The 12,727-nt window shown below is 48.6% G+C and overlaps 1 protein-coding gene and 2 non-coding genes across 5 annotated transcripts; all 3 read left to right on the top strand.

Moving 5' to 3' along the window:
* The first annotated feature begins 2,226 nt into the window (after window positions 1-2,226).
* Window positions 2,227-12,125, top strand: Irak1 (interleukin-1 receptor-associated kinase 1). 3 transcript variants are annotated; one of them, NM_001127555.1, is made up of 14 exons: window positions 2,227-2,543; window positions 2,620-2,787; window positions 2,949-3,080; window positions 3,194-3,297; window positions 3,479-3,667; window positions 3,894-3,958; window positions 4,183-4,297; window positions 5,106-5,224; window positions 5,629-5,836; window positions 6,520-6,585; window positions 7,949-8,185; window positions 8,767-9,148; window positions 9,522-9,671; window positions 10,727-11,223. In NM_001127555.1, exons 1-14 carry the CDS (start codon window positions 2,408-2,410, stop codon window positions 10,786-10,788), a joined length of 2,133 nt encoding a protein of 710 aa, NP_001121027.1. In that variant the 5' UTR covers window positions 2,227-2,407; the 3' UTR covers window positions 10,789-11,223. The 3 variants fall into 3 exon arrangements, with proteins under 3 accessions (NP_001121027.1, XP_006229660.1, XP_038955845.1); XM_006229598.4 differs by having other exon boundaries at window positions 2,247-2,543; window positions 3,476-3,667; window positions 10,727-12,125; XM_039099917.2 differs by lacking the exons at window positions 2,227-2,543; window positions 2,620-2,787; window positions 2,949-3,080; ... (2 more) ...; window positions 3,894-3,958; window positions 5,106-5,224 and having other exon boundaries at window positions 4,273-4,297; window positions 10,727-12,125.
* Mir5132 (microRNA 5132) lies at window positions 2,555-2,625 on the top strand. Its single transcript, NR_128680.1, has one exon. It is a non-coding gene; the product is annotated as a microRNA 5132 (primary transcript).
* LOC120099462 (small nucleolar RNA SNORA61) lies at window positions 6,091-6,220 on the top strand. The gene has a single exon (XR_005498636.1). It is a non-coding gene; the product is annotated as a small nucleolar RNA SNORA61 (small nucleolar RNA).
* Window positions 12,126-12,727: the final 602 nt, after the last annotated feature.

Below are 12,727 nucleotides of genomic sequence, written 5' to 3'. Positions count from 1 at the left end.
ATGTCATGTGTAATTGTGGGCATACCTACTAGAAGCTACCTTGAAGTTCTGGCCTCAAATGTTACATGGTAATGAAAGGGTTGAAGAGTCAACCTGTAGACATGGAGCATCTACTGTGTTCCAGGTCTGTACCAGACACTGAGAGTCCCTAGTACATAAAAAGGACCAAATCTCTGCCCATAGAGTTTAACACATATACACATGGTAATTTTGAATACTGGAGTTGTTGGCACATCTTAATACAGACTGACCCATGAGAAACCACTGGAAGCTCAGCATATAGTTGACCTCTTGGGTTGTTTTGTTTTGTTTTTAGTCAGGGTCTGACTTCTACTCCAGCCTGGCCTGGAACTGAGTATGTAGGGTAATCTGCCTCAGCGTCCCAAGTGCTGGAATTACAGGTATGAGCCACCATACCAAGCTTTGTTTTATTATAAGGTCTCAGTGTGTAGCTCTGGCTGGCCTAGAACTACCCATTGTAAACCAAGCTGGACTTGAACTTTTAGTGATCTTCCTATCTCTGCCTCTGGAGTGCTGGGATTACAGGTATGCACCACCCATCTAATTTGACCTCATCTTGAGAGTGTCCACAATAACTGGCTTCAGAGAAGAGGCCCCAGTGGGAGCCAGCCATGGATCTTGTGTAGACCTTTCTGGAAACCTACTATTAGTTCCTTAAAGGACAGGCTAGTGACAGGGAAGTATTTGCAGTTAAGTTAGGATTGATATGACAAAAAGTGTCTGTTGGGGAAACTGTAATCAGGAGAAGAAAGCTGCTGCTTTACAAGCATGCTTTCAGCTGGAGAAACAAGGATTGCCAAGTTGCTACCTGTCGATCTTCCTGGGCAGTGGGAAGTGAGAAAAGTTCAGAGATACAGAACTCCATTGCAAGCTCAAGATGTGTCTAAGAGAGAGTTGGGTTTAGGAAGCTTTCCCCACAGCTATTTATGTTCAGTCTAGTCAGGAAGGACTACAGCAGGGGTGTATATGTAAACTCAATTTCAGAGTAGAATGAGAAGTGCTTTTCAGGACACCACTAAAAAGGGCTTTTTTTTAATTTAGTTTTGGTCTTTCTGAGGTATGGTCTCACTTTGTATCCCTGGATGCCCTCAAATTCGCAGAGGTCCATTTGCCTTTGTTTTCTGGTTGCAAGGATTGAAAGGGGTGTATCACCAAGCCCAACTAAATCTAAAGAGTTCTTATTGGCTTAAGGCTGTTGGTGTATACAAGTTCAGGTGGGTAGACAAGAGACTGGCTATGCCATCTTCCTAACAGCCATAAAAGAACTGGGATTCTAAGGGCTTTAGTGATTTGAACCTGAGGACAACGACATGAGCTGTGAGCTCCACCCAAGCCATACAATCCATGCAGGTGAGTGGCGATGGCTAAGAGTAGTGCACTCATGCAAAGGGGACTTAAAGAGAGCATAATGAGAAAGTACTATGTGCTGAGATGTGTGCCATAGAGTGATCAAAAAGGCCAAAGAAATCCCTGAATGGATAACAGTAGAGGAGTGGGCAAGAGACACTCACATGGCTAAAAGTTACATCAGGTGGTGTCACCAACAACTGCTCTAGAAGGGGGTAGGAGAAGCTGCTAGATCCTAGGGTCCTTATGGGGAGAAGTGCAAACTAAAATAAAAGTGCAACAGAAAAAGAAAAGCTGACAACCGTGTATATGTTAAGAGACACAAATGTGTTAGTTGGCAAGTTAGGATCCTGCACAGGCAGATTCTGTGATCTAACACTTTGCTGGCCCAGCTGCTGGAAGGTTCCTGGAGGCAGAGGTGGGGGCACAGGGATCTAGCACACAAGCAGCAGCACTCTTGGTATACACTCTTCCAGATCATTCTCAGGACATCCATCCTTACCACCAAATGATTAGAGTCTGCCAGAGGGCTATTTTGTGACCCACATTTGACCCTGACTGAACAATTCGGCTGAGTCTCCACTGCTCCCCAAGTAAAGCCAAGGGGAGCCTCTCTGTGGCTTTCACCGGGCTTGGCATAAATTGCCTTTGTAGAACATCGTGTAAAACATCATGCCCTTTGTCTCCAGAACTGGAAATCTTTCTTCATCCTGTTCAGCCTTATTCAGATGGTTCCCACTGCTGGAAGCCCGCCGTCCCTGTAGAACCACAGCCTTCTGTTCTCCCACTAGGGACGCCCTCCTCCCTAGCAGAGCTCCTTCCCGGAGTTAAGGGCCTCACGAGACGCCCCCGTGTGGCGGAAGGCCGCGGAGGGCAAGATGGCGGCGGGCCGAGCGCCGCCTCTTCCGCCTGCCGGGTGTCGCACGAGGCCGGCTTGAAGGGGAAGTGAGTCAGTGTTTGTGGACCGGGCTGGCTAAGGCCCGCGCCCGCCGAGGCCCGGAGAGGCCTCGGCCCGGCGGCGGGGGCGGCGGCAACGGTCATGGCCGGGGGCCCGGGCCCCGGGGAGCCTGTGGTTCCCGGCGCCCAGCATTTCTTGTACGAGGTGCCTCCCTGGGTTATGTGCCGTTTCTACAAAGTGATGGACGCCCTGGAGCCCGCCGACTGGTGCCAGTTCGGTGGGTGACGGCAGGCCGACGTGGGGCGGTGGACCCAGGCTTCTGGAGCTGAAGCCTGATGTTCCCCGTCCCGCAGCGGCCTTGATCGTGCGCGACCAGACAGAGCTGCGGCTGTGTGAGCGCTCCGAGCAGCGCACGGCCAGTGTCCTGTGGCCCTGGATCAACCGCAACGCGCGTGTGGCTGACCTCGTTCACATCCTCACGCACCTGCAGCTGCTGCGTGCGCGGGACATCATTACAGCCTGTGAGCGAGCATAGCCCCAGGGACCCTAGGGATGGGAACCCAAGAGGGGTGACGGGTACAGAGCTTCCTGAGACAGGGGACCATATGGGAGCTCCCACACCCTACATATAAGGATAGAGAGACCTGAGACACCACCCTCCTTTCCTTCCTTGTTATCCCAGGGCACCCTCCTGCCTCTGTTCTGCCCCCAAGCACCGGTGCCCCAAGGCCCAGCAGCATCTCTGCAGGCTCTGAGACTGAGGACTGGAGCCCCCGGAAATTGCAGTCCTCTGCCTCCACCTTCCTCTCCCCAGGTAAAAAGAACCCGGGTGTTGGGCTTGATATGCGTGAGGAAAAGGCCACCATGAGTACTGACATGGCTGTTGACTGCTGCTGGTCTCTGCCTCTCACTGCCATCTTTATGAAGCTTTTCCAGGCTCCCAGACCCATTCTGAGTCAGAGCTCCTCCAGGTTCCACTCTCTGATTCCCTCGGGCCACCACTACAATCTTCAGCCCCCTCCTCCATCAAGGTAGGTGTCCCTTAACCCCCAGGGAAATTTCCAAAGAGGAAGAAACTTATCTTTGGTGTACCACAGAGCCCGAATCAGCACAGCCAGGTCATCTAAGAGACAACTAGTGTTGAAGGGAGCTTTCAACCTGGACCAAGGGGAATAGACAGTGTCCTCGCCTAATCCATGTCTCTTCCAGCAGCCAAGCCCAGAGAGCCCAGTGTCTGGCCTCCAAAGAGCTCGTCCCTCCCCATTTTGCTGGCCCTTCTGTGAGATTTCCCAAGGCACTTGCAACTTCTCTGAAGAACTCAGGATTGGAGAGGGTGGTTTTGGGTGTGTGTACCGAGCAGTAATGAGAAATACTACATATGCTGTGAAGAGACTGAAGGAGGTAGGTATAACAGTGGGGTAGCCACCTTGTTCGTCCAGTTCCTCCCTCCATCAGCACTTCACTTCTACAGTTCCCTGCCTCCAGCCTCCCCCAGCAATTCCTTCAGCCCTGATTCCAGTTCAAGGACCCCAAGCCTTCCATTGTTGTGGGCCTGGAAACAGCTGGCAAGCTTGGCTTATGCTGCCTACTTTCCCTACCTCTTCCCCCACCATGCCTGGGGCTACAGGAGGCTGACCTAGAGTGGACTGTGGTGAAACAGAGCTTCCTAACAGAGGTGGAACAGCTATCAAGGTGAGCCTCGGGGGGTCCCTCCAGTCTAGGGGCACAAGGAGAGCCACACCAGGGCCTCATCAGTCTTTAGGGCTGCACAACACAAGCTCTGGCTCCCTTGGGCCCTCAAGGCCTTGCCAGGCCCAGGTGAGGGAACATCAAGGGCTGCCCACCCAAGCCTGGTCTGATGAAAAGTAATGGAACCCAGAAAACTAAAGAACTCAGACTCTACTCTTTGGTAACAGGTTTCGTCACCCAAATATCGTGGACTTTGCTGGCTACTGTGCAGAGAGTGGCTTCTACTGCCTTGTTTATGGCTTCCTGCCCAATGGCTCCTTAGAGGATCAGCTTCACCTTCAGGTAGTCCTAGCTGATCTGGCACCATTACTAGCATAGCCCCTTAGCCTGTGACAGGCAGGACTTGGGCTTCTGGCTCCCCTTCAAACTCAAGGTTTTGCCCAATGTTTTCTTTCTTCCATTTTATTTGCTTTGAGACAATGCCTCACTACCCAACCCAGGCCAGCCTCAAACTGGCAATTCTCCTAACTCAGTCGACTCTATGCTAGAATTATAGGCATGTACCATTACACTCAGCTTGATCCAAGATTTTCCACACAATTCTTTCCTCTGGCCTCTCCTTACTGTTCCTCTATTGGGAGTTATTGGCTTTATAAGCAGAGTAGCTAAAGGATTTAGTTCATGTAGCTCTTGGGGAATGGGGACCAATGGAGACAGGCTGTCAGACTGAATCCAAGCTTGAGCCATGCCTGAGTATCAAACTCACAAGCCACCACATATACAGGATAAGAACTTCCTTCTCAAACTGTTTGGGAGAGGAGAGGGAGAAGGGCATCAGCATTTTCTGTGCAGTCAGGTGAACCTGAACCCATTGCATTTTGTCTTAAGTCCTGAGAAATGTTCCCTAGCTGTTATCCCAGCTGTACAGTGTTTGCCAAAACCTTCGGAATAGCTTTAGCCTCCACTTGCTTGTGAATTAGGTCATAAATAGTCTTGTTCCTCATTCTCCACAAAGGGAAACTAAGGCTCAGAATAAAGTGGATAGCTTGTTCCAAGCCAGAGTGACAGATGAGGGGAGGTTGTGGGGATGGGAAGGGTCAAAGAACAGCTGCCCCGAGATGCCCCTGTGCCTCCATCTTTGCCACTCCAGACCCAAGCCTGCTCCCCACTTTCCTGGCCTCAACGACTGGACATTCTTCTGGGCACAGCCCGGGCTATTCAGTTTTTACATCAGGACAGCCCCAGCCTTATCCATGGAGACATCAAGAGGTGAGGAGGGGCTCAGAAGAGCTATAGTCTTATGGCCAGGGAAACAGTGACCCCTGCTCAATGAACAGCTATGTTCTGAGTGTCCCTGTGATATTCTTCCAGCCCTGTCCTGTGGATATAGGGACAGGTGTTGCCTGGGACCTCAGAGATGAGAATACTTAGGACTATAAGCAACCCTGCATGGTGCAGGTATAGAAATATACCCCAGTGGTGAACAGAAGCCAAAACATGTGAAGGGGCTCAGGGACAGCAGGCCCTCAAACAGCTGGGATGCAATGCCAACTCTTTCCATAAGCAGTATGTCAGTTTGAGCCTCTAATCCAGTTTATCAGGACCATTTAGGTGTGGGGGACAGAAAAAAAAGGTAGTAGGACCTGAACTGGTGCCATTCTTCCCTTTGCAAGTTCTAATGTGCTTCTGGATGAGAGACTGATGCCCAAGCTGGGAGACTTTGGTCTGGCTCGTTTCAGCCGCTTTGCAGGGGCCAACCCAAGCCAGAGCAGTACTGTGGCCCGGACTTGCACAGTTCGAGGTACCCTCGCCTACCTGCCTGAGGAGTACATCAAGACAGGCCGGCTGGCTGTGGACACCGATACCTTCAGCTTTGGGGTGGTAAGCCACCAGCCCTTCTGTTGGCCTGGGGAGGGAAAACCACCAGTAAGTAAAGGCAGGAAAGCCTAGAGAATTCTAGGCCTAGGACAGAGGCAAACCTAGTGAAAAGTTAACATAACTTTGACCTTGGGGTTCACCCTGCCTCATACACCTCCATCTTCCCTTGAGCTAAGTTATGTTCATAGTTTGCATCAATTTGCTTCATATAGCCACTCTGAATTGTTTAAGCTTCAGTCCCATAACAATGCTGTCTTACCCTCCTGTTTCCCTTTCCCATCGGATCTTGACACTGATCTTGGTGGTCCTTAACGAGGAAGAGTACACTGAAGCTGGCCTCACAGCGATGCAGCTTGGTGTAGAGCATCAGGCCAGATTCGAACATGCCTAGGAAAAAAAGGAGAAAAAAAAACCAATGCTGGGGTTGGGGATTTAGCTCAGTGGTAGAGCGCTTGCCTAGGAAGCGCAAGGCCCTGGGTTCGGTCCCCAGCTCCGAAAAAAAGAACCAAAAAAAAAAAAAAAAAAAAAAAAAACCAATGCAATGCTGTCTTTGCTGGAAGGTGGTCTTTACCTGCCTGTCCCAGGACTGCTTTCCCATCAGCCCTGATCCATGCCCATGCTACAAGCCTCTTTTCTGTATACAATTTCTCCTGCTAAGGTGATGCTGTCCATCCCATCCCCTCTAGGTAATACTGGAGACCCTTGCTGGTCAGAGGGCTGTGAGGACACAAGGTGCAAAAACCAAATATCTGGTAAGCCTCCTAAGGTGGGACATGGGGGGGGGGTGGAGGGGCAGATGCAACCAGTGGGTACAGCCCCAGCCAGAGGGGGTGAATAATATAGATAGATCCTTTACAGGGCCTCACAGTAGCCTGTTACTGTTGCTGCTGACTCACCTTTAGAAGTGGATGAATCCCCAAGCAGTTTCTTTTACCTTGCAAGGAAGAACCTGTCTTTATTCTGTACATAGGCCTTGAGTATGGGATATAACCTCAGTGGTAGAGTGATTGCTTTATTGTATGCAAGGCCCTGGGTTCTATCCCCATCAAAGGGGGAAAAACTGCCTTGGGCTGAGGACAGAGGGGGTTATTCCTGATACCCTGGGACCAAACCTGCAATGGAACTTAGAGAAAGCAGGTCTGAGTAAAGGTGGGAGATAGGCAGGCTGTTAAAGCAACAGCTCCAAGCTATCCTGACCTATACTCCTACATTCCTGTCTGTCATGCTGTACACTGAAATAGGGCTAAGGAATAAGAGACCGAAAGCTTAGTATCTGAGCACATGATTTTGGTCCCAACATTCAAGAATCTGAGGCAGGAAGGTTGCTGGGAGCTAGAGGCCAACTGGGGCTATATACCCTCTGTCAACAACAACAACAAAATTAGTTGATTATGGTGGCATATGTCTGTAATCCTAGCATTTGGAAGGTAGAAAGGGGGTAGGGTTCAGAAATTCAAAGTTATCTTCAGTTACATAGTAAATTCAAGGGCAGAGTAAGTTAACATGGTGCCCTGTCTCAAACAAACATACAAAGAAGAGACAAGAGACCTGAGTTTTAGTCCCATCTATACAGTGGCCATGGATCAAACTCCTGCTCTTCATTGAGCCTCAGTTTCCCATATAGAAAACAGACTTTAACACATGAACACTATTCCAGCAATTTCTGGGCCCAGAACATGCTTGGCTAATGCTAGGTTGTCACCTTTTACAGAGTTGTACATCTCCTGTTGCTTCTCCAAGATGGAGCCTATTTTTGTCTACTGTTGGGCTCAGTGGGGGAATTAACTCACCAAACAAACTGAACCAGATTCTACCCATCCCTCTTTCCTTTAACCTTTTACATCCATTAGCACATCCCAACTCAAATACTATTTGCTCAGGCCCCATGGACCTTGCTAGTAAGTTTATCAGCATCTATTTCCCCCGCTGCAATGGAATATCAGGACTGTAAAACAAGGCCCAGAGTGTTTGGTTTGTGGCTCTTATCAGTAGAGCCCCAGACAGTACCAGGCACACAGTGGGTGTTTAATGAACCCAGGGAAAGGAGACGATAGGACTGAGTGGCAGTGGCCTGGAAGATTTGGCAGAGCCATGCTGACAGTATTTGTTCTACAGAAAGACCTGATTGAAGATGAGGCTGAAGAGGTGGGAGTGACCTTAAAAAGCACCCAGCCTACTTTGTGGATGGGTGTAGCCACGGATGCTTGGACTGCTCCAATTGCTGCCCAGATCTATAAGAAGCACCTGGACTCCAGACCTGGGCCCTGCCCACCCCAGTTGGGCCTGGCCCTGGCTCAACTAGCTTGCTGCTGCATGCACCGTCGGGCCAAGAAGAGGCCACCCATGACCCAGGTAGTCCTGGGGAGGCCAACTACCAATGGGGACATAGCGGCCAGCAAGAAAACTTGGGTACTTGCCCTCCTTGGTAGCAATAGCTACAAAGTGTCTACCTGATCTCTTTATAGAGGCAAAACTCCCAATGTCCTTGCTTCCCCTTTGGCTCTGTTTGGGGAGGCGCTCTTTGGAACTAAGTGGTAAAGGGCTGCTACTTTGCTGGGTAGGGCTCAGATCCCAGGAACAGGTAGAAGGATATGGCTCTGTGTGGGGCACTGTGCCACTCACTACCTTTGTCTTTTTCACTTACCTGCCACCTCTTCCGGTGATGGTTGAGAATAGAGTTCTGGGATTTGGTGGTCATGTATCTCAACAGTCCTTGAGATGAGACAAAAGAACAAAGGGCAGTATTTTCCCAGCTGCAGAAGGTACCAGCTTTGTGTTATCTGTCATTCCTATGGCTAAACACAGCCAAGTCTAAGCCAACCTGGAGCAGCAGAATCGCTGTATGGTTTGACCACAGAGTGTCAGGTCTGGGCTGTCCTGTCCAGCCAGAAACCCATGTTCTGCCCATACTGAAAGGCTTTCTCTCCACACAGGTATACAAGAGACTAGAAGGGCTTCAGGCAGTACCTCCCTGGAAGCTAGAGGTTGCCGGCCATGGCTCTCCTTCCCCACAGGAGAACTCCTACATGTCCACCACTGGCAGTGCCCAGAGTGGGGATGAACCATGGCAGCCTCTGGTAGTGACCACAAGAGCTCCAGCCCAGGCTGCCCAGCAACTCCAGAGAAGTCCCAACCAGCCAGTGGAGAGTGATGAGAGTGTTCCTGGCCTCTCTGCTACCCTGCATTCCTGGCACTTGACTCCAGATTCCCACCCAAGCCCTGTGTCCTTCAGAGAGGCTAGCTGTACACAAGGAGGCACTACCAGAGAATCAAGTTTGAGGAGTGGCCCAGGCTTCCAGCCTACGACCATGGAAGGTAACTCTGGGGCTAGGATCTCCCTTCTTAGCCCTTCTTAAATACTATGCCTAAAGTCAAAAGTGTAGAATTCTAAGCTCTGTCTACAGCCTGGGAGCCTAGTTTGGGATCTGATCCCTCCCAGTCTGGGCCCCAGAATTTACTGGAGAATACTACCCTGCAACCAGCATCACAGGCAGTGGGGGCTGGGAAGACTCTGGAGGCTATAGTGTCACTCAGGGTTGCCAGGGACAGCTAAGAAGTTACTATCTCGGGGTTGGGGATTTAGCTCAGTGGTAGAGCGCTTGCCTAGCAAGCGCAAGGCCCTGGGTTCGGTCCCCAGCTCCGAAAAAAAAAAGAAAAAAGAAAAAAAGAAGTTACTGTCTCTGCCCAGGCTCATCGATGGGCAGTTCATCCCTGCTGTCATCAGAGCCACCACAGATCATCATCAACCCAGCCCGACAGAAGATGGTACAAAAGCTGGCCCTGTATGAAGAGGGGGTCTTGGATAGCCTGCAACTGCTGTCATCAGGCTTTTTCCCAGGTACCTGCAGATGGCTCTAGCTCAGCTTCCCCAAAAGAGCCTCCCACCACTGTCTTACATACATACAAACATGCATACATGCTCATACTCTGCAACTTCAGGGCACACAAGTACAATTCCTTATGCCAACCCTAAACAACAGAGCATTTGTTCTGGCTGCACAATTAAACGCCCCACTCATTAAGAATAGAGCTCCGAGCTTTTGCTCATTTGTAGGGAGATGCCTGGCTCAATCCCTTACTTCCCACTAATATCACAGTCCCTTCATCTGTGGGTACCAGTCTCCTTCCACGTGCTCCCAGAAAATGTGAAGTCCTGTCAGGAATTTTCTACTCCAGGTACTATATGAAAAGCTGCTATTTAGAAAAAGAATGCATTGGCTGGAGATAAGAGTGTGCCTGTAAAGGTCATCCAAACTAGGAGGTTGAGGAGACTGCTCAGTAGATAAGGCCATGAACTGCTTTTGCAGATGTCTTAGCTTTAGTTTCCAGACCCCACATTAGGTAGTTCACAAATCTTTGTAACTCTAGTCCCAGAGGATCTGAGTTCCTCCTTTGGCCTCCACAAATACCTTTATATATACATATGGTACATATAAAACTCATTCAGGCACACATATATACACACATATAAAAGTAAAAATCTTTTTTTTCAAAAAGCAAACTAACCAAAAAGGAAAACCTTGGCTCCAAAGACTGCCTGGAGCTGGGCAGTGGTGCCACACGCCTTTAATCCTAGCACTTGGGAGGCAGAGGCAAGAAGATCTCTAACTTTGGGGTCAGCTTCATCTACAGAGCAAGTTCCAGGGCAACCAGATAGAAACTCACCCCACTCCACCCCGTCCCAAAAAAAGTTAGGGTGGAGTAGGTTGTGGACTTAGCTCAGTGGTAGAGCACTTGGTTAGCAAGTGAAAGGCCTGGGTTCCAGTCTCCTCCCACATGCTCAGTTGGGGGTGGGAGGGTGCCTTATAAGTTCTATGGTCATGGTTCAGGTCAGGGCATTTGGAAGACAAGAAATTGTCCCCAACTTACTAAGTGGTATTTCTTCTTCCATAGGCTTGGATTTAGAACCTGAAAAGAGAAAGAGACCTGAAGAAAGTGATGAATTCCAGAGCTGATTTATTCACTCAGACTCAGATGTCAAAGTTCTCATTGTTGGAAGTTCTCATGGTGTACAAACTCCTCAGTACCCCAAAGGCATCAGGTGTGGTGGCCCACCCTGGCAAAGGAGAGAGGGTGGTGGACCCTGTTATTCTCATAATGTAAGCACAGACAAGGCCAGCCAAAGAACCTGATAGAAGCTGATAAGGCTGGCAGTGTTGGGCCAGCATTTGTGAGCAAGGCAAGCAGAGCACCTAAGGGATTGGGTAGTATATAACAGAAGACTGCTAGCTACACAGGCCCAGAGGACGCAAGTGGGTCTGTTTCTATGGTGGAGCTGGCTCCCCTGAGAGCTAGACAGAATATCTGCAGCCTAACTATGAATCCATTCCTATGAACTTCCCTAGAACCCCAAGAGAAAGAAGCTATTGTGCTTTTAAAATGCAAATAATAATAATAATAGTAATAATAATAATGAGTGTCTTACAGTTCAGTCCACTAGCTAAAAATGAGCACTCTGAGATTCTCCCAAGAGTCCGAGTCCAGTAAAACCCCCATCACCATCTTGGGTGGGTATGTGCAAACCTTGGCACATACCAGTGAACTAGTTTCATGTGCCTACTGCCTGCTAGGCAGGCTGTTTCTAGACCCTGCAATTGACTGGATGCTCAGATTGAGCTGTAGACCAAGGTTCTGCTTATGGCAGAAAGGTCCAGCAAAGCCCAGCCCAGACAGTGAGAAGCCCCAAGAAATCAGAAACTGAGAGCAAAGCTAAGTATTTGAGGAGGGAGGAATGTTACATTGTAAGAAACAAGTTTTTGTGTAACCAAGTGTCTTCACAAGTCACCCAGGGTTATAGCCCAGGCTTACAGTGATTCTGTGTTCGAGTCACACTACATGCTCCTGTGAAATTGGTGACATCCAATTTGTCCTTGAGTAATAAAAGCATACATTTCACTGTCTGATTAAACTTGTGGAATTTGTTGTACTAAAAGCTTTATGCTTTCCTAATGCTTTATATCTCTGGGTTCTTAAGTTTCCTCCTGAAACTCAGGCCCCTGGAATTTGTTCTTTTCTCTTGCCAAGCCCAGACTGGTGATAGATCCCCAATGCTGCTCCCCTTGCTTTCGTGTCTTGCAGATTTCATGGATATTGATGCTATTGGAAATGATGTCTGAATTACTCATCAATCATATATAGAAATTTAATTAAGTTTTGACTCTGATCTTTATTCTGTGACCTTACTTAAATGCACTTACTAGTCCCAATTGTTTTGGGGATGATTACTCTGGGATAGTTTGTATACAATCATCCCATCTGAAAATAAAGACAATTTTACTTCATTGTCAACCTATATGCCTTTTAATTTTCTTTTTAGAACTAACTATATAGCCCCGACTGTCCTTGATCTTGATATGTAGACCAGCCTGGCCTCAAACTCCTGAGGTCTGCCTGCCTCTGCAAAGTCATCCCCCACCATGCCCAACTTGACTTTTTTTTTCCTTTTTCTTTTTTTTTTTTTTTTTTTTTTGGAGCTGGGGACTGAACCCAGGGCCTTGCACTTGCTAGGCAAGCGCTCTACCACTGAGCTAAATCCCCAACCCCACCCAACTTGACTTTTTATTCTTCTCATTTTTTGCGTTGGCTAGGACCTGTAAATTTTGAATACAAGTGGGGAACTCTACCCACTCTCAGGAGTTCACTTTTCTTAACAAATCTGTTTGCTCTATTAAGAAAAAGAAAATAAATATCCTTGTTCTTTTTCTTGTAAAGGTTGAATTGGAAGAGGAGTTACAGAATGTTTCAAATGATGCTTCTGAGACTATTGAGATAAACATGGAATTTCTCTTCATACAGTGGTCACATTGGTTTTGAAATGTTAAACTAGATGCATAACCTGGCTTGGTCACCACATGTTGTTTTTATTTTACTGAATTCTGTAAATACAATTTTAAA

Source organism: Rattus norvegicus, chromosome X (assembly GCF_036323735.1).
Source record: "Rattus norvegicus strain BN/NHsdMcwi chromosome X, GRCr8, whole genome shotgun sequence".
Taxonomy (NCBI): Eukaryota; Metazoa; Chordata; class Mammalia; order Rodentia; family Muridae; genus Rattus; species Rattus norvegicus.
This window is presented reverse-complemented; position numbering and strand designations above follow the sequence as displayed.

Excerpts from the sequence above, each read along its gene's own strand:
- Irak1 (XM_006229598.4), top strand. The coding sequence starts at position 2,408 with ATGGCCGGGGGCCCGGGCCCCGGGGAGCCTGTGGTTCCCGGCGCCCAG. Across the intron at positions 3,668-3,893 it reads CTGTGAAGAGACTGAAGGAG|GAGGCTGACCTAGAGTGGAC; the intron begins GTAGGTATAACA and ends CTGGGGCTACAG. Across the intron at positions 5,837-6,519 it reads ATACCTTCAGCTTTGGGGTG|GTAATACTGGAGACCCTTGC; the intron begins GTAAGCCACCAG and ends CATCCCCTCTAG.